The sequence below is a fragment of the Oncorhynchus nerka genome, unplaced genomic scaffold (genome assembly GCF_034236695.1).
Source record: "Oncorhynchus nerka isolate Pitt River unplaced genomic scaffold, Oner_Uvic_2.0 unplaced_scaffold_1399, whole genome shotgun sequence".
NCBI classification, from domain to species: Eukaryota; Metazoa; Chordata; class Actinopteri; order Salmoniformes; family Salmonidae; genus Oncorhynchus; species Oncorhynchus nerka.
Window position 1 is genome coordinate 36,613 of NW_027039914.1, and position 21,637 is coordinate 58,249.

Consider the following 21,637-nt stretch of genomic DNA (forward strand, 5'->3'; position numbering starts at 1 on the left):
AGACCGGAAGCAACAGATCTTTCCAGAAAATACTTCTGAGCTGAAGCAACGAGTAGAGTGCGGCGGGTTCTCTGGCAAGCTTAGCTCACATTTTCAACAGGACCAAAGTTGACATTTTTCTTTACACGTCATTCCATTTAGTGTGCTGTTGTTGCGTGGACTTCCCACGGAAAGAGAAGGAGGAGAGAGAGCTAGAAGATGACGTCCAGGACTATTGATTACAGTGTGTGGGACCACATCGAAGTATCGGATGACGAGGATGAGACTCACCCCAATATCGACACGCCGAGCCTCTTCCGATGGAGGCATCAGGTAGCTATGACAACAGGCGATATGTCTTCACTAAAATACTAATACAGAAATAGCTAACGTACATGACTAGTTAGGCAGCTAGCGACAGTAGCTTTGTCAGCAAACACTAGCTAGCTAAGTTCTTAGCCATATAAATCAGTACTCAACCGGCTAATCTAGTTAGCTGGTCAACTAACGTGACTAACGTTAATCCAACTGGCTAAAGTGTTAGCTAGCTGGGCTTAGGTCTGGTCCAGGGCGTTAACTAGGCAAGTCTTTCAACATTTGGGCTTTACAGTAGTAGCCTAGTTGCTCAATAAGAGTTTGTCCACAGCTCTGTCTCTCTCAACTTTCCTTCCTGCCTCGCTTGGTCAATGAGAGTTTCTCCACACAGCCTGTGATTCACTTTAACCTTGGCTAGCTACATCAAACTAATCCAGCAGAATTGTGCTAGGTACAATATCTTGCCTTGGACATGATTCTTTTCTTCTTCTTTGGGATTTGGTTGGCGGATTGCATCCAACGTTTACGTTGCATACACCGCCACCTACTGTACTGGAGTGTGAGGCACAACCTGCCTACATTAAATATCTTCATTAGTCCTGTTCGTCTAAGATGTTTGGTTAGCTAGGTAATAGGTAACATTTTAAAGAACAACAATGTTACTATCTCCCACCCCCTTCTCCTCCCTCCTACACCCATCCACCCTTCCTCTCCTCCCTCCTACACCCCTCCACCCTTCCTCTCCTCCCTCCTACACCCCTCCACCCTTCCTCTCCTCCACCCTTCATCTCCTCCCTCTCCTACACCCCTCCACCCTTCATCTCCTCCCTCCTACACCCCTCCACCCTTCCTCTCCTCCCTCCTACACCCCTCCACCCTTCCTCTCCTCCCTCCTACACCCCTCCACCCTTCCTCTCCTCCCTCCTACACCCCTCCACCCTTCCTCCCCTCCCTCCTACACCCCTCCACCCTTCCTCTCCTCCCTCCTACACCCCTCCACCCTTCCTCTCCTCCCTCCTACACCCATCAACCCTTCCTCTCCTCCCTCCTCCACCCTTCACCCTTCCTCTCCTCCCTCCTCCACCCTTCCTCTCCTCCCTCCTCCACCCTTCCTCTCCTCCCTCCTCCACCCTTCCTCTCATCACCCCTCTTCTCTCCCTCCTAGGCGCGTGTGGAGAAACAGGTGGCCTTTGAGGAGAAAGGAGAGGAGCTGGAGAGGAACATGGCAGAGTGTAAGAGACGTCTGGAAGAGGTGCAGTACAGAGTGAAGGAGTTAGAGGAGGAAGGAAAGAAGGAGGGAGAGGAGGAGAGGAAGACGGCGCTGAGCAAGGCCCAGGCCGAGGAGAAGAAATACAGAAAGGATCAACGCTTGTGGGAGAAGAAGATGGAGGAACACCGGAGAGAGGAGAAAAAGATGCCTTGGAACGTTGACACGCTCAGCAAAGAGGGATTCAGCAAGGTGAGATATTGAGGCTGTAGCATTTTCCTACACCCGCTAAACATGTGTATGTGACAAGTCAATCAGATTTGATTTTAGATACACCACTCCCTCAACAAAGAGGGCTTCAGCCAGGTGATATAGAGAGACACCACTCCCTCAACAAAGAGGGCTTCAGCCAGGTGAGATAGAGATACACCACTCCCTCAACAAAGAGGGCTTCAGCCAGGTGAGATAGAGATACACCACTCCCTCAACAAAGAGATCTTCAGCCAGGTGAGATAGAGATACACCACTCCCTCAACAAGGAGGGCTTCAGCCAGGTGAGATAGAGATACACCACTCCCTCCACAAAGAGGGCTTCAGCCAGGTGAGATAGAGATACACCACTCCCTCAACAAAGAGGGCTTCAGCCAGGTGAGATAGAGATACACCACTCCCTCAACAAGGAGGGCTTCAGCCAGGTGAGATAGAGATATACCACTCACTCAACAAGGAGGGCTTCAGCCAGGTGAGATAGAGATACACCACTCCCTCAACAAAGAGGGCTTCAGCCAGGTGATATAGAGAGACACCACTCCCTCAACAAAGAGGGCTTCAGCCAGGTGATATAGAGAGACACCACTCCCTCAACAAAGAGGGCTTCAGCCAGGTGAGATAGAAATACACCACTCCCTCAACAAAGAGGGCTTCAGCCAGGTGAGATAGAGATACACCACTCCCCCAACAAGGAGGGCTTCAGCCAGGTGAGATAGAGATACACCACTCCCTCAACAAAGAGGGCTTCAGCCAGGTGAGATAGAGATACACCACTCCCTCCACAAAGAGGGCTTCAGCCAGGTGAGATAGAGATACACCACTCCCTCAACAAAGAGGGCTTCAGCCAGGTGAGATAGAGATACACCACTCCCTCAACAAGGAGGGCTTCAGCCAGGTGAGATAGAGATACACCACTCCCTCAACAAGGAGGGCTTCAGCCAGGTGAGATAGAGATACACCACTCCCTCAACAAGGAGGGCTTCAGCCAGGTGAGATAGAGATACACCACTCCCTCAACAAGGAGGGCTTCAGCCAGGTGAGATAGAGATATACCACTCACTCAACAAGGAGGGCTTCAGCCAGGTGAGATAGAGATACACCACTCCCTCAACAAGGAGGGCTTCAGCCAGGTGAGATAGAGATACACCACTCCCTCAACAGAGGGCTTCAGCCAGGTGAGATAGAGATACACCACTCCCTCAACAGAGGGCTTCAGCCAGGTGAGATAGAGATACACCACTCCCTCAACAGAGGGCTTCAGCCAGGTGAGATAGAGATACACCACTCCCTCAACAGAGGGCTTCAGCCAGGTGAGATAGAGATACACCACTCCCTCAACAGAGGGCTTCAGCCAGGTGAGATAGGAAGACAATACATTACTTTGTTGGGATATATCATGAAGATATGGGCTATTACCACCAACTACTGATGCCACATGTTATTCCTCTAGTGTCAACTGTCCTGTCCACTGAAAATATCTTTATCTCCCCCTCCTCTCCATAACAACCCCCCCCAGAGTATGTTGAACATCAAACCGGAAGCGACAGAAGAGACGGAGGAACAGAAGGAGGAGAAACACCAGACCTTTGTAGATAAACACAAGAAAGAGATCAAACACTTTGGTGAGTTTCAACACCACACAACTAAACCATTTAATATCTGTATTCTATACTATTCTCTCTCTGTTATAACAACACTTCTCTCTCTGTCTGTTATAACAACACTTCTCTCTCTGTCTGTTATAACAACACTTCTCTCTCTCTCTGTTATAACAACACTTCTCTCTCTGTCTGTTATAACAACACTTCTCTCTCTGTCTGTTATAACAACACTTCTCTCTCTGTCTGTTATAACAACACTTCTCTCTCTGTCTGTTATAACAACACTTCTCTCTCTGTCTGTTATAACAACACACAACTAAACCATTTAATATCTGTATTCTATACTCTTCTCTCTCTGTCTGTTATAACAACACTTCTCTCTCTGTCTGTTATAACAACACACAACTAAACCATTTAATATCTGTATTCTATACTATTCTCTCTCTGTTATAACAACACTTCTCTCTCTGTCTGTTATAACAACACACAACTAAACCATTTAATGTCTGTATTCTCTCCTCTCCCTCTCTTCTTCTCTTCCTAACCTGTGTGTGTAGGGATGCTTCGGCGTTGGGAGGACAGTCAGAAGTACCTGTCTGACCACCCTTACCTGGTGTGTGAAGAGACGGCTAACTTCCTGGTTATCATGTGTATCGACCTGGAGGTGGAGGAGGTGAGGGGGGGCTAACTTCCTGGTTATCATGTGTATCACTGGAGGTGGAGGAGGTGAGGGGGCTAACTTCCTGTTATCATGTATCGACCTGGAGGAGGTGAGGGGGGCTAACTTCCTGGTTATCATGTGTATCGACCTGGAGGTGGAGGAGGTGAGGGGGGCTAACTTCCTGGTTATCATGTGTATCGACCTGGAGGTGGAGGAGGTGAGGGGGGCTAACTTCCTGGTTATCATGTGTATCGACCTGGAGGTGGAGGAGGTGAGGGGGCTAACTTCCTGGTTATCATGTGTATCGACCTGGAGGTGGAGGAGGTGAGGGGGGGGCTAACTTCCTGGTTATCATGTGTATCGACCTGGAGGTGGAGGAGGTGAGGGGGGGGCTAACTTCCTGGTTATCATGTGTATCGACCTGGAGGTGGAGGAGGTGAGGGGGGGGTTCACAGATATTGTGTGTGTTTACATCTTTGTGTGTGTGTGTGTGTGTGTGTGTGTGTGTGTGTGTGTGTGTGTGTGTAGAAACATGGTCTGATGGATCAGGTAGCCCATCAGACCATAGTGATGCAGTTCATCCTAGAGTTGGCTAAGAGCCTGAAGATCGACCCTCGAGGATGTTTCAGAGAGTTCTTCCAAAAGATCAAGGTGTGTGTTGCCTTTTGTTCATTTAAAAGGCCGATATTCAATCAGAGACACGTTATTGTATTACAGACAGAAACGCTGCACATATCGGCTCATTACAGACAGAAACGCTGCACATATCGGCTCATGGATGGAGAAAGGGGGCTCTGGCTCATTACAGACAGAAACGCTGCACATATCGGCTCACAGACAGACAGCACATATGGCTCATTACAGAAGTGGACGCTGCACATATCGGCTCATTACAGACAGAAACGCTGCACATATCGACTCAAGTGGAAATGACCTTTTTAAATGAAAAGCCTTGTTTTCTAGTCGATAGCGACTCCGTTGATTGAGTCCCGGCTTTATGAGTTGATGTTTTAACTTCACGCGTGTATCTACTGGGTCAGACTCTACTGTGTCAGACTCTACTGTGTCAGACTCTACTGTGTACACTATATATCCTCTGTCTCTCTCTCTGTCTGTCAGACTGCCGACCAGCCCTATCAGGAGGCCTTTACTGATGAGCTGGAGTCCTTTAAAGAGAGAGTTCGAGGCAGAGCTAAGATCAGGATACAAAAGGTCATTTTCCCTCCATTTTGTTTCTCTCTTGCTTCAGGTGTTTAAAAGTGTTTTTATGGAAGTGGGAGAAGTTCAAAGCGATATTGAATCCCAAAACATTCTGACATTCACACTTTTCTGGGCCTGATGAACCGAATACTAAAATACATACGTACAGTTGAAGTAGGAAGTTTACATACACTGAGGTTGGAGTCATTACAACTAGTTTATATACACTTAGGTTGGAGTCATTACAACTAGTTTACATACACTGAGGTTGGAGTCATTACAACTAGTTTACATACACTGAGGTTGGAGTCATTACAACTAGTTTACATACACTGAGGTTGGAGTCATTACAACTAGTTTATATACACTGAGGTTGGAGTCATTACAACTAGTTTACATACACTGAGGTTGGAGTCATTACAACTAGTTTATATACACTTAGGTTGGAGTCATTACAACTAGTTTATATACACTGAGGTTGGAGTCATTACAACTAGTTTACATACACTTAGGTTGGAGTCATTACAACTAGTTTACATACACCGAGGTTGGAGTCATTACAACTAGTTTACATACACTTAGGTTGGAGTCATTACAACTAGTTTACATACACTTAGGTTGGAGTCATTACAACTTGTTTACATACACTTAGGTTGGAGTCATTACAACTAGTTTACATACACTGAGGTTGGAGTCATTACAACTAGTTTACATACACTGAGGTCGGAGTCATTACAACTAGTTTATATACACTGAGGTTGGAGTCATTACAACTAGTTTACATACACTTAGGTTGGAGTCATTACAACTAGTTTACATACACCGAGGTTGGAGTCATTACAACTAGTTTACATACACTTAGGTTGGAGTCATTACAACTAGTTTACATACACCGAGGTTGGAGTCATTACAACTAGTTTACATACAAGGTTGGAGTCATTACAACTTTTATATACACTTAGGTTGGAGTCATTAACTCGTTTACATACACTTAGGTTGGAGTCATTACAACTAGTTTACATACACTTAGGTTGGAGTCATTACAACTTGTTTATATACACTTAGGTTGGAGTCATTACAACTAGTTTACATACACCGAGGTTGGAGTCATTACAACTAGTTTTTCAACCACCCCACACATTTCTTGTTAACAAACTATAGTTTTGGCAAGTCGGTTTGGGCATCTACTTTGTGCATGACAAGTAATTTTTCCAACAATTGTTTACAGATGGATTATTTCATAAATAATTCACTGATTCACAATTCCAGTGGGTCAGAAGTTTACATACACTAAGTTGACTGTGCCTTTAAACAGCTTGGATAATTCCAGAAAATGATGTCATGGCTTTAGAAACTTCTGACACCATTTGAGTCAATTGGAGGTGTACCTGTGGATGTATTTCAAGGCCTACCTTCAAACTCAGTGCCTCTTTGCTTGACATCATGGGGAAATCAGCCAAGACCTCAGAAAAAAAATGTGGACCTCAACAAGTCTGGTTCATCCTTGGGAGAAATGTCCAAACGCCTGAAGGTACCACGTTCATCTGTACAAACAATAGTACGCAAGTATAAACACCATGGAACCACGAAGCCGTCATACCGCTCAGGAAGGAGACGCGTTCTGTCTCCTAGAGATGAACGTGCTTTGATGCGAAAAGTGCAAATCAATACCAGAACAACAGCAAAGGACCTTGTGAAGATTCTGGAGGAAACAGGTACAAAAGTATCTATATCCACAGTAAAACGAGGCCAATATCGACATAACCTGAAAGGCTGCTCAGCAAGGAAGAAGCCACTGCTCCAAAACTGCCATAAAAAAAACAGGCTACAGTTTGAAACTGCACATGGGGACAAAGATCGTACTTTTTGAAGAAATGTCCTCTGGTCTGATGAAACAAAAATTGTTCGGCCATAATCACCATCGTTATGTTTGAAGGAAAAGCTGAAGAACACCATCCCAACCGTGAATCACAGGGGTGACAGCATCGTGTTGTGTGGGTGCTTTGCTGCAGAAGGGACTGGTGCACTTCACAAAATAGATGGCATCATGAGGATGGAAAATTATGTGGATATATTGAAGCAACATCTCAAGACATCGGTCAGGATGTTAAAGCTTGGTCGCAAATGGGTCTTCCAAATGGACAATGACCCCAAGCATTCTTTGTGGCAAAACGGCTTAAGGACAAAGTCAAAGTAGTGGAGTGGCCATCAAAGCCCTGACCTCAATCACATAGAAAATTTGTGGGCAGAACTGATAAAAGTGTGTGTGAGCAAGGAGGCCTACAAACCTGACTCAGTTACACCAGCTCTGTCAGGAGAATGGCTAGTTAAATAAAGGTTAAATAAAAAAAATAAAAATCCTGACTCAGTTACACCAGCTCTGTCAGGAGGAATGGGCCAGAATTCACCCAACTTATTGTGGGAAGCTTGTGGAAGGCTACCTGAAACATTTGATCCAAGTTACAATCAATTAGTATTTGCCTTTAAATGGTTTGTGTAAACTTCTGACCCACTGGGAATGTGATGAAAGAAATAAATCATTCTCTCTACTATTATTCTGACATTTTAACATTCTTAAAATATGGTGATCCTAACTGATTTAAGATAGGACATTTTTATTAGGATTAAATGTCAGGAATTGTGATTTATGTATTTGATTAAGGTGTTTGTAAACTTCTGACTTCAACTGTACATAGAGTGAAATATGAGGCATTGGTGAGGTTCAAAATGAAAATAATAAACTAATTGTTAAAGGCTATGGAGGAGTATGAGGAGGAGGAGAGACAGAACAGACTGGGGCCAGGTGGACTGGACCCTGTGGAAGTCTACGACACTCTGCCAGAGGTAACACACACACACACACACACACACAGAGACACACACAGAGAGACGGAACAGACTGGGGCCAGGTGGACTGGACCCTGTGGAAGTCTACGACACTCTGCCAGAGGTAACACACACACACATATATATATACACACACACACAGTGAGACGCGCACACAGAGACACACATACAGAGAGACACACACAGACAGTCAGTCAGTCATACCCAGAGAGACACACAGAGAGAGGCACGCAGACAGACAGAGACACATCTCAACGTCTTCATCATAACAGTCAGTAACCTATGGCCATATATTCAGAGGAAGTGGTCGCCAACCCCAGCCTCCTTTTTTGACCTGTATCTTGTGATGTCACATCCTGTTTCACAGGAAATGAAGAAGTGTTTTGATGATAAAGACATCTCAATGCTGCAGGAAGCTATCAGCAAGATGGACCCCATGGTGAGTGTCTCCCGTCTCTCTCTCTAACGAACTAACTCTCTAACTCTCTCTCTCTTAACAAACTAACTCTCTTTAACTAACTCTCTCTCTCTCTCTAACTTTCTCTCTCTCTAACTCTCTCTCTCTAACTCTTTAACTAACTCTCTAACTCTCTCTTTAACTAACTCTCTCTCTAAACTCTCTCTCTCTAACTCTCTCTCTCTAACGAACTATATCTAACTCTCTAACTCTCTCTCTCTAAACTCTCTCTCTATCTCTAACCTGTGTGTTGTGGGGTTCCGCAGGAGGCAAAGGGCCACATGAAGAGGTGTATTGACTCAGGACTCTGGGTTCCCAACGCCAATACCGACAACGAAGAGGACAAAGAAGAAGAAGATGAGGAAGAGGACAAAGAAGATGAGGAAGAAGAAGAGAAGGAGGGAGAGGCGGAGGAGGAGAAATGACTCTGTCATGAATTGAACCCTTCCTTTAGACTTTTGACCTTTTCAGACCTAGCTACACCCTTTACTAGCGTTAGCTTGTCTTATTGAAAACATGCTGTGAAGATGCTAACTTCCCTAGCGTTAATTGGGCTAGTATCGCTAGCATTAGCCTGACCCATTGAAAACCTGCACCGGGCCAGTATTTACAAAGAGTCAGCTCTAGGATCAGATTCCCCTCCCCAATCCTGACGTTAACCATTTGTGGAAAATGCTGAACTTCACCCTGCTCCAGTTTCTACCCATAGTCCCTTTCTCCATGACCCCATCTTTATATTAACCCCCCCCACCTCACTTCTACCCATAGTCCCTTTCTCCATGACCCCATCTTTATATTAACCCCCCCACCTCACTTCTACCCATAGTCCCTTTCTCCATGACCCCATCTTTATATTAACCACCTCCACCCCACTTCTACCCATAGTCCCTTTCTCCATGACCCCATCTTTATATTAACCCCCCAACTCCACCTCACTTCTACCCATAGTCCCTTTCTCCATGACCCCATCTTTATATTAACCACCTCCACCCCACTTCTACCCATAGTCCCTTTCTCCATGACCCCATCTTTATATTAACCCCCCCCACCTCACTTCTACCCATAGTCCCTTTCTCCATGACCCCATCTTTATATTAACCCCCCCACCTCACTTCTACCCATAGTCCCTTTCTCCATGACCCCATCTTTATATTAACCACCTCCACCCCACTTCTACCCATAGTCCCTTTCTCCATGACCCCATCTTTATATTAAGTCCCCCCATGACCCCACTCCACCTCACTTCTACCCATAGTCCCTTTCTCCATGACCCCATCTTTATATTAACCCCCCCACCTCACTTCTACCCATAGTCCCTTTCTCCATGACCCCATCTTTATATTAACTCCCCCCCCCCACCTCACTTCTACCCCTGTCCCTCTTCTACCCATAATCCCATTTTTATATTAACCCCCCCACCTCACTCTTACCCCTGTCGTCTCTTCTACCCATAATCCCATCTTTATATTACCCCCCACCACCTCACTTCTTACCCCTGTCGTCTCTTCTCTTCTACCCATAGTCCCATCTTTATATTACCCCCCCACCTCACTTCTTACCCCTGTCGTCTCTTCTACCCATAGTCCCATCTTTATATTACCCCCCAGTCCCATCCCCCCCACCTCACTTCTTACCCCTGTCGTCTCTTCTACCCATAGTCCCATCTTTATATTACCCCCCCACCTCACTTCTTACCCCTGTCGTCTCTTCTACCCATAATCCCATCTTTATATTAACCCCCCACCTCACTTCTTACCCCTGTCGTCTCTTCTCCCCATAGTCCCATCTTTATATTAACCCCCCACCTCACTTCTTACCCCTGTCGTCTCTTCTACCCATAATCCCATCTTTATATTAACCCCCCCACCTCACTTCTTACCCCTGTCGTCTCTTCTACCCATAGTCCCATCTTTATATTACCCCCCCCCCCCCCCCCCACCTCACTTCTTACCCCTGTCGTCTCTTCTACCCATAGTCCCATCTTTATATTAACCCCCCACCCCCCCCCACCTCACTTCTTACCCCTGTCGTCTCTTCTACCCATAGTCCCATCTTTATATTAACCCCCCCCCCCCCACCTCACTTCTTACCCCTGTCGTCTCTTCTACCCATAGTCCCATCTTTATATTACCCCCCACCTCACTTCTTACCCCTGTCGTCTCTTCTACCCATAGTCCCATCTTTATATTACCCCCCCCCACCTCACTTCTTACCCCTGAATCCCATCTCTTCTACCCATAATCCCATCTTTATATTAACCCCCCACCTCACTTCTTACCCCTGTCGTCTCTTCTACCCATAGTCCCATCTTTATATTACCCCCCACCCCCCCACCTCACTTCTTACCCCTGTCGTCTCTTCTACCCATAGTCCCATCTTTATATTACCCCCCCCACCCCTCACTCTTCACTCCCATCTTACCCCTGTTACCCTCTTCTACCCATAGTCCCATCTTTATATTACCCCCCACCTCACTTCTTACCCCTGTCGTCTCTTCTACCCATAGTCCCATCTTTATATTACCCCCCCACCCCCCCACCTCACTTCTTACCCCTGTCGTCTCTTCTACCCATAGTCCCATCTTTATATTACCCCCCAGTCCCCCCCACCTCACTTCTTACCCCTGTCGTCTCTTCTACCCATAGTCCCATCTTTATATTAACCCCCCACCTCACTTCTTACCCCTGTCGTCTCTTCTACCCATAGTCCCATCTTTATATTACCCCCCCACCCCCCCCACCTCACTTCTTACCCCTGTCGTCTCTTCTACCCATAGTCCCATCTTTATATTACCCCCCCCACCTCACTTCTTACCCCTGTCGTCTCTTCTACCCATAGTCCCATCTTTATATTACCCCCCACCTCACTTCTTACCCCTGTCGTCTCTTCTACCCATAGTCCCATCTTTATATTACCCCCCACCCCCCCACCTCACTTCTTACCCCTGTCGTCTCTTCTACCCATAGTCCCATCTTTATATTACCCCCCACCCCCCCCACCTCACTTCTTACCCCTGTCGTCTCTTCTACCCATAGTCCCATCTTTATATTACCCCCCCACCCCCCACCTCACTTCTTACCCCTGTCGTCTCTTTTACCCATAGTCCCATCTTTATATTACCCCCCACCTCACTTCTTACCCCTGTCGTCTCTTCTACCCATAGTCCCATCTTTATATTACCCCCCACCCCCCCCCCCACCTCACTTCTTACCCCTGTCGTCTCTTCTACCCATAGTCCCATCTTTATATTACCCCCCACCCCCCCCACCTCACTTCTTACCCCTGTCGTCTCTTCTACCCATAGTCCCATCTTTATATTACCCCCCACCCCCCACCTCACTTCTTACCCCTGTCGTCTCTTTTACCCATAGTCCCATCTTTATATTACCCCCCACCTCACTTCTTACCCCTGTCGTCTCTTCTACCCATAGTCCCATCTTTATATTACCCCCCACCCCCCCACCTCACTTCTTACCCCTGTCGTCTCTTCTACCCATAGTCCCATCTTTATATTACCCCCCCCACCTCACTTCTTACCCCCCCCCACCCATAGTCATCTTTATATTCTTACCCCTGTCGTCTCTTCTACCCATAGTCCCATCTTTATATTAACCCCCACCCCCCCCACCTCACTTCTTACCCCTGTCGTCTCTTCTACCCATAGTCCCATCTTTATATTACCCCCCACCCCCCACCTCACTTCTTACCCCTGTCGTCTCTTCTACCCATAGTCCCATCTTTATATTAACCCCCCCCCCCACCTCACTTCTTACCCCTGTCGTCTCTTCTACCCATAGTCCCATCTTTATATTAACCCCCCACCTCACTTCTTACCCCTGTCGTCTCTTCTACCCATAGTCCCATCTTTATATTAACCCCCCACCTCACTTCTTACCCCTGTCGTCTCTTCTACCCATAGTCCCATCTTTATATTAACCCATCCCCCACCTCACTTCTTACCCCTGTCGTCTCTTCTACCCATAGTCCCATCTTTATATTAACCCCTACCCATAGCACCTCATTTCCGGTTGTATAGCATGATCTATGATCTGTTTGATTTTGTTATTCATAATTAGTTTGTTTTATAGTTGTATTTCCACCCTCCACTCCCTCCCCTTCTAGTCACCTAGAACTCAGAACCGGCTTTTGAACTAGAACCTAGAACCGCTACCCAACCAATCTCACCTCCATCCCCTCTGAACCAAACTCTCAGGCCTCTCTCTGTCTCTCCGCATGGGTCAAACCAGTTTAAACCAGATGAAACAGGTTAAAACCAGTGCAATTCTGATTGGAGCTCCTCGCTGCAGCTGGGACAGAATGGGTGTGGTCTGTCAGTTGACTCCACCCCTTTCGTTATTACAGTTGTAATCTTGCTTAGTAAAGTTGGGCTGCAAAAACAATATTTTTCTCTTCGTCCTTTGTACGTTGTTCTTTTATTCAGTCTCTGTCTCTCTTTCTCGCTGTCTCTCTTTCTCGCTCTCTCTCTCTCTCTCTCTCTTTCTCGCTGTCTCTCTTTCTCGCTCTCTCTCTTTCTCGCTCTCTCTTTCTCGCTCTTTCTCGCTCTCTCTTTCTCTCTCTCTTTCTCGCTCTCTCGCTCTCTCTTTCTCGCTCTCTCTTTCTCGCTCTCTCTCTTTCTCGCTCTCTCTCTTTCTCTCTCTCTCTCTTTCTCGCTCTCTCTCTTTCTCGCTCTCTCTCTTTCTCGCTCTCTCTCTTCTCGCTCTCTCTTCTCTCTCTTCTCGCTCTCTCTCTTTCTCGCTCTCTCTTTCTCGCTCTCTCTTTCTCGCTCTCTCTTTCTCGCTCTCTCTTTCTCGCTCTCTCTCTCTTTCTCGCTCTCTCTTTCTCTCTCTCTCTCTCTTTCTCGCTCTCTCTCTCTTTCTCGCTCTCGCTGTCTATCTTTCTCGCTCTCTCTCTTTCTCGCTCTCTTTGTCTTTCGATGAACATGGTGAAAATATAACCCCTAAATGGTCTTTGTATTGTTTCATCAATGCCATTGGATACTGCCAGATACCTGCGATGTGGTGACATCACTCTCCCAGTCTATCAGCCAGTCAGAAACCAAACTTTAATACAGTAGAAAAATGACGTAATCCGTTCCGTTTGATTTACGCAACGTCAATTACTGGTAAGCAGGGCTGACCAAGAGATTTATGGAAACATGTACTGACCAATAAAACATGTACTGACCAATAAAACATGTACTGACCAATAAAACATGTAGTACTGACCAATAAAACATGTAGTACTGACCAATAAAACATGTAGTACTGACCAATAAAACATGATGTACTGACCAATAAAACATGTTGTACTGACCAATAAAACATGTACTGACCAATAAAACATGTTGTACTGACCAATAAAACATGTACTGACCAATAAAACATGTTGTACTGACCAATAAAACATGTACTGACCAATAAAACATGTAGTACTGACCAATAAAACATGTAGTACTGACCAATAAAACATGTAGTACTGACCAATAAAACATGTAGTACTGACCAATAAAACATGTAGTACTGACCAATAAAACATGATGTACTGACCAATAAAACATGTTGTACTGACCAATAAAACATGTACTGACCAATAAAACATGTTGTACTGACCAATAAAACATGTACTGACCAATAAAACACGTTGTACTGACCAATAAAACATGTTGTACTGACCAATAAAACATGTTGTACTGACCAATAAAACATGTTGTACTGACCAATAACTGGTCTCATCACCAGTAGTAACAGACGACCAGAAGACGTTGTACTGACCAATAAAACACGTTGTTCTGACCAATAAAACATGTACTGACCAATAAAACAGAAGACTGGTCTCATCACCAGTAGTAACAGACGACCAGAAGACTGATCTCATCACCAGTAGGAACAGACGACCAGAAGACTGATCTCATCACCAGTAGTAACAGACGACCAGAAGACTGGTCTCATCACCAGTAGTAACAGACGACCAGGAGACTGGTCTCGTCACCAGTAGGAATAGATGACCAGTAGACTGATCTCGTCACCAGTAGTAACAGACGACCAGGAGACTGGTCTCATCACCAGTAGGAACAGACGACCAGTAGACTGATCTCGTCACCAGTAGTAACAGACGACCAGGAGACTGGTCTCATCACCAGTAGGAATAGATGACCAGTAGACTGATCTCATCACCAGTAGTAACAGGCGACCAGAAGACTGATCTCATCACCAGTAGGAATAGATGACCAGTAGACTGATCTCATCACCAGTAGTAACAGGCGACCAGAAGACTGATCTCGTCACCAGTAGTAACAGACGACCAGGAGACTGGTCTCATCACCAGTAGTAACAGACGACCAGGAGACTGGTCTCGTCACCAGTAGTAACAGACGACCAGGAGACTGGTCTCATCACCAGTAGGAACAGACGACCAGTAGACTGATCTCATCACCAGTAGGAACAGACGACCAGTAGACTGGTCTCATCACCAGTAGGAACAGACGACCAGAAGACTGGTCTCATCACCAGTAGTAACAGACGACCAGTAGACTGATCTCATCACCAGTAGTAACAGACGACCAGTAGACTGATCTCATCACCAGTAGTAACAGACGACCAGAAGACTGGTCTCATCACCAGTAGGAACAGACGACCAGAAGACTGATCTCATCACCAGTAGTAACAGACGACCAGAAGACTGATCTCATCACCAGTAGTAACAGACAACCAGAAGACTGGTCTCATCACCAGTAGACTGATCTCATCACCAGTAGGAACAGACGACCAGAAGACTGGTCTCATCAGAGTTCCTCTGTCCAGTGTTTGTGTCCTTTTGCCCATCTTAATCTTTTATTTTTATTGGCCAGTCTGAGATATGGCTTTTTCTTTGCAACTCTGCCTGGAAGGCCAGCATCCCGGAGTCGCCTCTTCACTGTTGACGTTGACACTGGTGTTTTGCAGGTACAATTTAATGAAGCTGCCAGTTGAGGACTAGTGAGGTGTCTGTTTCTCAAACTAGACCCTCTAATGTACTTGTCCTCTTGCTCAGTTGTGCACCGGGGCCTCCCACTCCTCTTTCTATTCTGGTTAGAGCCAGTTTGCGCTGTTCGGTGAATGGAGTCGTACACAGCGTTGTACGGGATCTTCAGTTTCTTGGCAATTTATCGCATGGAATAGCCTTCATTTCTCAGAACAAGAATAGACTGACGAGTTCCAGAAGAAAGTGCTTTGTTTCTGGCCATTTTGAGCCTGTAATCAAACCCACAAATGCTGATGCTCCAGATACTCAACGAGTCTAAAGAAGGCCAGTTTTATTGCTTCTTTAATCAGGACAACAGTTTTCAGCTGTGCTAATATAATTGCAAAAGGGTTTTCTAATGATCAAATAGCCTTTTAAAATGATCAACTTGGATAGCTAACACAACGTGCCATTGGAACACAGGAGTGATGGTTGCTGATAATGGGCCTCTGTACGCCTATGTAGATATTCCATAAAAAAATCAGAAGTTTCCAACTACAATAGTAATTTACAATATTAACAATGTCTACACTGTATTTATGATCAATTTTATGTTATTTTAAAAAACAAGGACATTTCCAAGTGATCCCAAACTTTTGAACAGTAGTGTATGTAAACATTAAGTGACTAGGATACAGTAGAATACTATAGAACACAGTATATATGAGATGAGTAATGCAGGATATGTAAACATTACAAAGTGACTAAGATACAGTAGAATAGTATAGAACACAGTATATATGAGATGAGTAATGCATAGACTAAGATACAGTAGAATAGTATAGAACACAGTATATATGAGATGAGTAATGCATAGACTAAGATACAGTAGAATACTATAGAACACAGTATATATGAGATGAGTAATGCATAGACTAAGATACAGTAGAATAGTATAGAACACAGTATATATGAGATGAGTAATGCAGGATATGTAAACATTACAAAGTGACTAAGATACAGTAGAATCGTATAGAACACAGTATATATGAGATGAGTAATGCATAGACTATGAGATGAATGCATAGACTAAGATACAGTAGAATAGTATAGAACACAGTATATATGAGATGAGTAATGCATAGACTAAGATACAGTAGAATAGTATAGAACACAGTATATATGAGATGAGTAATGCATAGACTAAGATACCGTAGAATAGTATAGAACACAGTATATATGAGATGAGTAATGCAGGATATGTAAACATTACAAAGTGACTAAGATACCGTAGAATAGTATAGAATACAGTATATATGAGATGAGTAATGCATAGACTAAGATACCGTAGAATAGTATAGAACACAGTATATATGAGATGAGTGATCTTTGGTGATCTTTCTGTCCTTCCTGTGACATCGGGTGCTGTAGGTGTCCTGGAGGGTAGGTAGTTGGGCAGACCGCACCACCCCCTGGAGAGCCTTGCAGGTGCGTGCTTTGCAGTTGATACAGCCCGACGTGATTTAGTTTAGTTAAGTTTATTAAATCGACCATTTAAAAAAAAAAACAAGCGCACATAAAACTTAAAAGCCATACATGCAGATGAATAAAATCATGGAGGATAACACACAATAAAGTCTGGGACTTATTTCCATTGTGGTCCTCTTGAGACAAGATGGCTGGACGAGATCCAACACAGTATGGCCGAGAAATAATACAACTAAAACAGAGAAGAAGAACATCTATCTCTTCAATAACAGAGAAGAAGAACATCTATCTCTTCAATAACAGAGAAGAAGAACATCTATCTCATCTAAAACAGAGAAGAAGAACATCTATCTCTTCAATAACAGAGAAGAAGAACATCTATCTCATCTAAAACAGAGAAGAAGAACATCTATCTCTTCAATAACAGAGAAGAAGAACATCTATCTCATCTAAAACAGAGAAGAAGAACATCTATCTCTTCAATAACAGAGAAGAAGAACATCTATCTCTTCTAAAACAGAGAAGAAGAACATCTATCTCTTCAATAACAGAGAAGAAGAACATCTATCTCTTCAATAACAGAGAAGAAGAACATCTATCTCTTCTAAAACAGAGAAGAAGAACATCTATCTCATCAATAACAGAGAAGAAGAACATCTATCTCATCAATAACAGAGAAGAAGAACATCTATCTCTTCAATAACAGAGAAGAAGAACATCTATCTCTTCAATAACAGAGAAGAAGAACATCTATCTCTTCAAAAACAGAGAAGAAGAACATCTATCTCTTCAAAAACAGAGAAGAAGAACATCTATCTCTTCTAAAACAGAGAAGAAGAACATCTATCTCTTCAATAACAGAGAAGAAGAACATCTATCTCTTCAATAACAGAGAAGAAGAACATCTCTCTCATCATTCCAGTTACATCATAGGGGTTATTCATATGGGCACAGAGGACATCAAACATATTTTTACTTTATGTTTAAAGCTGCCCAGAGAGGACGTTGTTTTAATAGACAGAGGCAACTCATTCCATTCTGAGGCTCCAGTGTACAAGAAAGTACCTTTTCCCAGCATTACTCCTGAACCTGTATAAGCACACATCAGCAACACCTGATGTGTTGATGTGCTGTGATTATGTGCATCCCTAACACGAGGAAAGTAATCACTTAGATATCTGGGCACAGGACCATAAATTCTCCTGTAAACCAAAACTAGTCTAATCTGGGACACACTAGCCTCAACAGGCATCCAGTTTAGTTCCTGAAAGCAGCTCCTGCCTATGTGAGTATGTGGACTCACCTTCAATACTACCCTGATCAGCTTATTCTGGGCTTTCTTGAGCTTCCCCTTCATAAGTTTGGATAAGCTCCCAAACCAGGAAGTACTAGCATAGTCAAAATGGCATTGAATGAGAGCAGTAGCTAGCACTTTCATGGAGTCCTTATCAAGCAGCTTAGACTTTCTAGCCCAAAACTTAGTCCTGGCATTAACCTTCCCTAGCACCTTATTGGCCATGCGCACACCTCCCAAGCTTCCATCAAGGATACATCCCAAGTAGCTAACAGAGGTTTTAGTAGTCAGCACCTCACGCCCTTAACTCCACTCCGATTTCAGACGACCTACACAATTTAGGTCTGGATCCAAAAATAATTGCTTCGGTTTTCCCTAAGTGCAGAGATAGCTCATTATCTCCAAGACATTTGATAATGTTAGTAAACTCTGTGCTAAGTATGCTCTCCAACATAGTTTTACTTTTGTGAGACACCAGAAGTGTAGAGTCATCCGCTTAAAAAAAGAAAAAGACGGCAAGAACAAGCATCTTTCATATCATTAATATACAATAAAAACAGCAGAGGCCCAAGCACGCTCCCCTGCGGAACGCCACAACTCATTCGTTTTGCCTGAGACAGTGAACCATTAACCTCTACTACTTGCTCCCTTCCTGATAAATAGGACTTTCCCCAGCCTAGAGGGATGCTGCTTAACCCCAGTGCCTCCAGTTTGGAGATTAGGAGACAGTGAACCATTAACCTCTACTACTTGCTCCCTTCCTGATGAATAGGATTTTACCCAGCCTAGAGGGATGCTGCTTAACCCCAGTGGCTCCAGTTTGGAGATTAGGAGACAGTGGTTAACTGTATCAAAGACCTTCTGTAGGTCCAGCAGTAACATTCCACACAGATTTCCCTCATCAATCTCTTTCCTGATGAAGTCCGTCAAGTAAAGTAGACATGAATCAGCGGAGTGTGTTTTTCTAAAACACCGACTGAAAATCATACATTAGACCCTGTTTGTTAACATATTCATACATTTGCTCATGTACAATTCTCTCCAGGATCTTTGATGTCACACAGAGGATAGATACAGGCCTATAATTCCCAGGGTCAGACTTTATCCCCTTCTGATACAGAGGTATAACTTTAGCTTGTTTCATGTCCCTGGGAAAGGTGCCTTGTTCAAGAGAGAGATTAACGATATGCATAATACAAGGGCCAATTTGCTCAGCAGCAGAATCTATTAGAAACCTTGCAGGAATATTATCCAGGCCTGTGGCTTTGGAGCATTAAAGCTTTGCCAGCATATGGACTATTTTGGCTTTTGCTTCCTTTGCAAAAGAAAAAGAGTTTGGCTGAACCCCTAACTCTACATAATACTTCTTGACTTGGTTGCTTCAATACAAACCAGAACTGGTGGGCAGCTTGCTAACCAGCTAACCAGAGTTGAATTCATTGGCAACCTCTGCTTTTTCATTTACCATCTCCCCTTTGATGTTTAGTCCAATATGGTTTAGTTTGTTTTTGGTAGTACTACTACAGCCTAGTTCCTTAAATGATTTCCAAAGATTTTTAGGGTCATTTTTGTTTTTTTAAATGATTTTCTCAGCAAAGTAACCCCTTCTAGCTTCATCCATCCTCCTCTGTGCTTCATTTCTGTGACGTTTATAGAGGACAAAATCATGCTGCTCTTGAGAGTTCTTACATTTTTTAAAGGTCTTATTCCTTGCTTGGATAGATTCTAGAATCTCATGATTAAACCAAGGGCTAGATCTCTGCTTTACCCTGACCCGTCTAATGGGAGCCATCACATTCACCACATCAAGGTTAAAGGCTTCCCAGGAACTTTGATGCTTTCAATTGTGCATCTGTAAATGTTTGTGAGGGTTTTAGGTGACCATTTATTTTGCCTCCTGAGGTTGAAGAGGCTCTGTTGCGCCTTCTTCACCACACTGTCTGTGTGGGTGGTCCATTTCAGTTTGCCAGTGATGTGTACGCCAAGGAACTTGAAGCTTTCCACCTTAACCACTGCGGTCCCGTCGATGTAGATAGGAGGGTACACGCTCTGCTGTTTCCTGAAGTCCACGATCATCTCCTTTGTTTTCTTGACATTGAGTGACTGTAAATATGACAATAGAATACAGTATTTCAGAATGTGACCTACCGCTTGCATGCCAATATCAAGAAAGTACCTTTTCCCAGCATTTCTCCTGAACCTGTATAAGCACACATCAGCAACACCTGATGTGTTGATGTGCTGTGATTGTGTGCATCCCTAACACGAGGAAAGTAATCACTTAGACATCTGGGCGCAGGACCATAAATACTCCTGTAAACCAAACCTAGTCTAATCTGGAGAGGGCTGAATGGAGCTGTTCATTCGTTCATTCATTCATTCATCCTCAAAGAGAGCTGAGTGGAGCTGTTCATTCATCCTCAAAGAGAGCTGAGTGAAGCTGTTCATTCATTCATCCTCAAAGCGGGCTGAGTGGAGCATTCATTCATTCATTCATTCTTCTAAGCAGTCACATCTGAATGGAGGGTTCCTTTAAGGAAGTGAGTGAGGGGAGAGAGGTTTGTGTGTATATATACTGAATAAAAATATACTGCAACATGTAAAGTGATGGTCCCATGTTTCATGAGCTGAAATAAAAGATCCCAAAAATGTTCTGTACTCACAAAAAAGCTTGCTTCTCTCAGATTTTGTGCACAAATTTGTTTACATCCCTGTTAGTGATGATTTCTCCTTTGCCAAGATAATCTATCCACCTGACAGGTGTGGCATATCAAGAAGCTGATTAAACAGCACGATCACTACGCAGGTGCACCTTGTGCTGGGGACAATAAAAGGCCACTCTAAAATGTGCAGTTTTGTCACACAACACAATGCCACTGATGTCACAAGTTTTGAAGGAGTGTGCAATTGGCATGCTGACTGCAGGAATGTCCACCAGAGCTGTTGGCAGAAAATGTAATGTTAATTTCTCTACCATGAGCCGCCTCCAACGTCATTTTAGAGAATTTGGCAATACGTCCAACCAGCCTCACAAATGCAGACCAGGTGTAACCACGGCAGCCCAGGACCACATCCGGGTTCTTCACCTGCGGGATCATCTGAGACCCGCCACCTGGACAGCTGATGAAACTGTGGGTTTGCACCGAAGAATTTCTGCACAAACTGTCAGAAACCTGCCTCATGTAAGCTCATCTGCGTGCTCGTCGTCCTCACCAGGGTCTTGACCTGACTGCAGGTCAGCGTTGTAACAGACTTTAGTGGGCAAATGCTCACCTTCAATGGCCACTGGCACGTTGGAGAAGTGTGCTCTTCACGGATAAATCCCGGTTTAAACTGTACCCGGGCAGATGGCAGACAGCGTGTGTATGGCGATGTGCCC

The 21,637-nt window shown here is 44.4% G+C and overlaps 1 protein-coding gene across 2 annotated transcripts; it reads left to right on the forward strand.

Moving 5' to 3' along the window:
* Positions 1-16: 16 nt before the first annotated feature.
* LOC115124223 (hsp90 co-chaperone Cdc37-like) lies at positions 17-9,755 on the forward strand. 2 transcript variants are annotated; one of them, XR_010462718.1, is made up of 9 exons: positions 17-312; positions 1,460-1,753; positions 3,288-3,393; positions 3,930-4,045; positions 4,562-4,684; positions 5,153-5,245; positions 7,988-8,183; positions 8,448-8,519; positions 8,804-8,892. XR_010462718.1 is itself a non-coding variant. In XM_065015506.1 (9 exons), exons 1-9 carry the CDS (start codon positions 199-201, stop codon positions 8,960-8,962), a joined length of 1,167 nt encoding a protein of 388 aa, XP_064871578.1. In that variant the 5' UTR covers positions 17-198; the 3' UTR covers positions 8,963-9,755. The 2 variants fall into 2 exon arrangements, 1 of the variants encoding a protein (XP_064871578.1); XM_065015506.1 differs by having other exon boundaries at positions 7,988-8,077; positions 8,804-9,755.
* Positions 9,756-21,637: the final 11,882 nt, after the last annotated feature.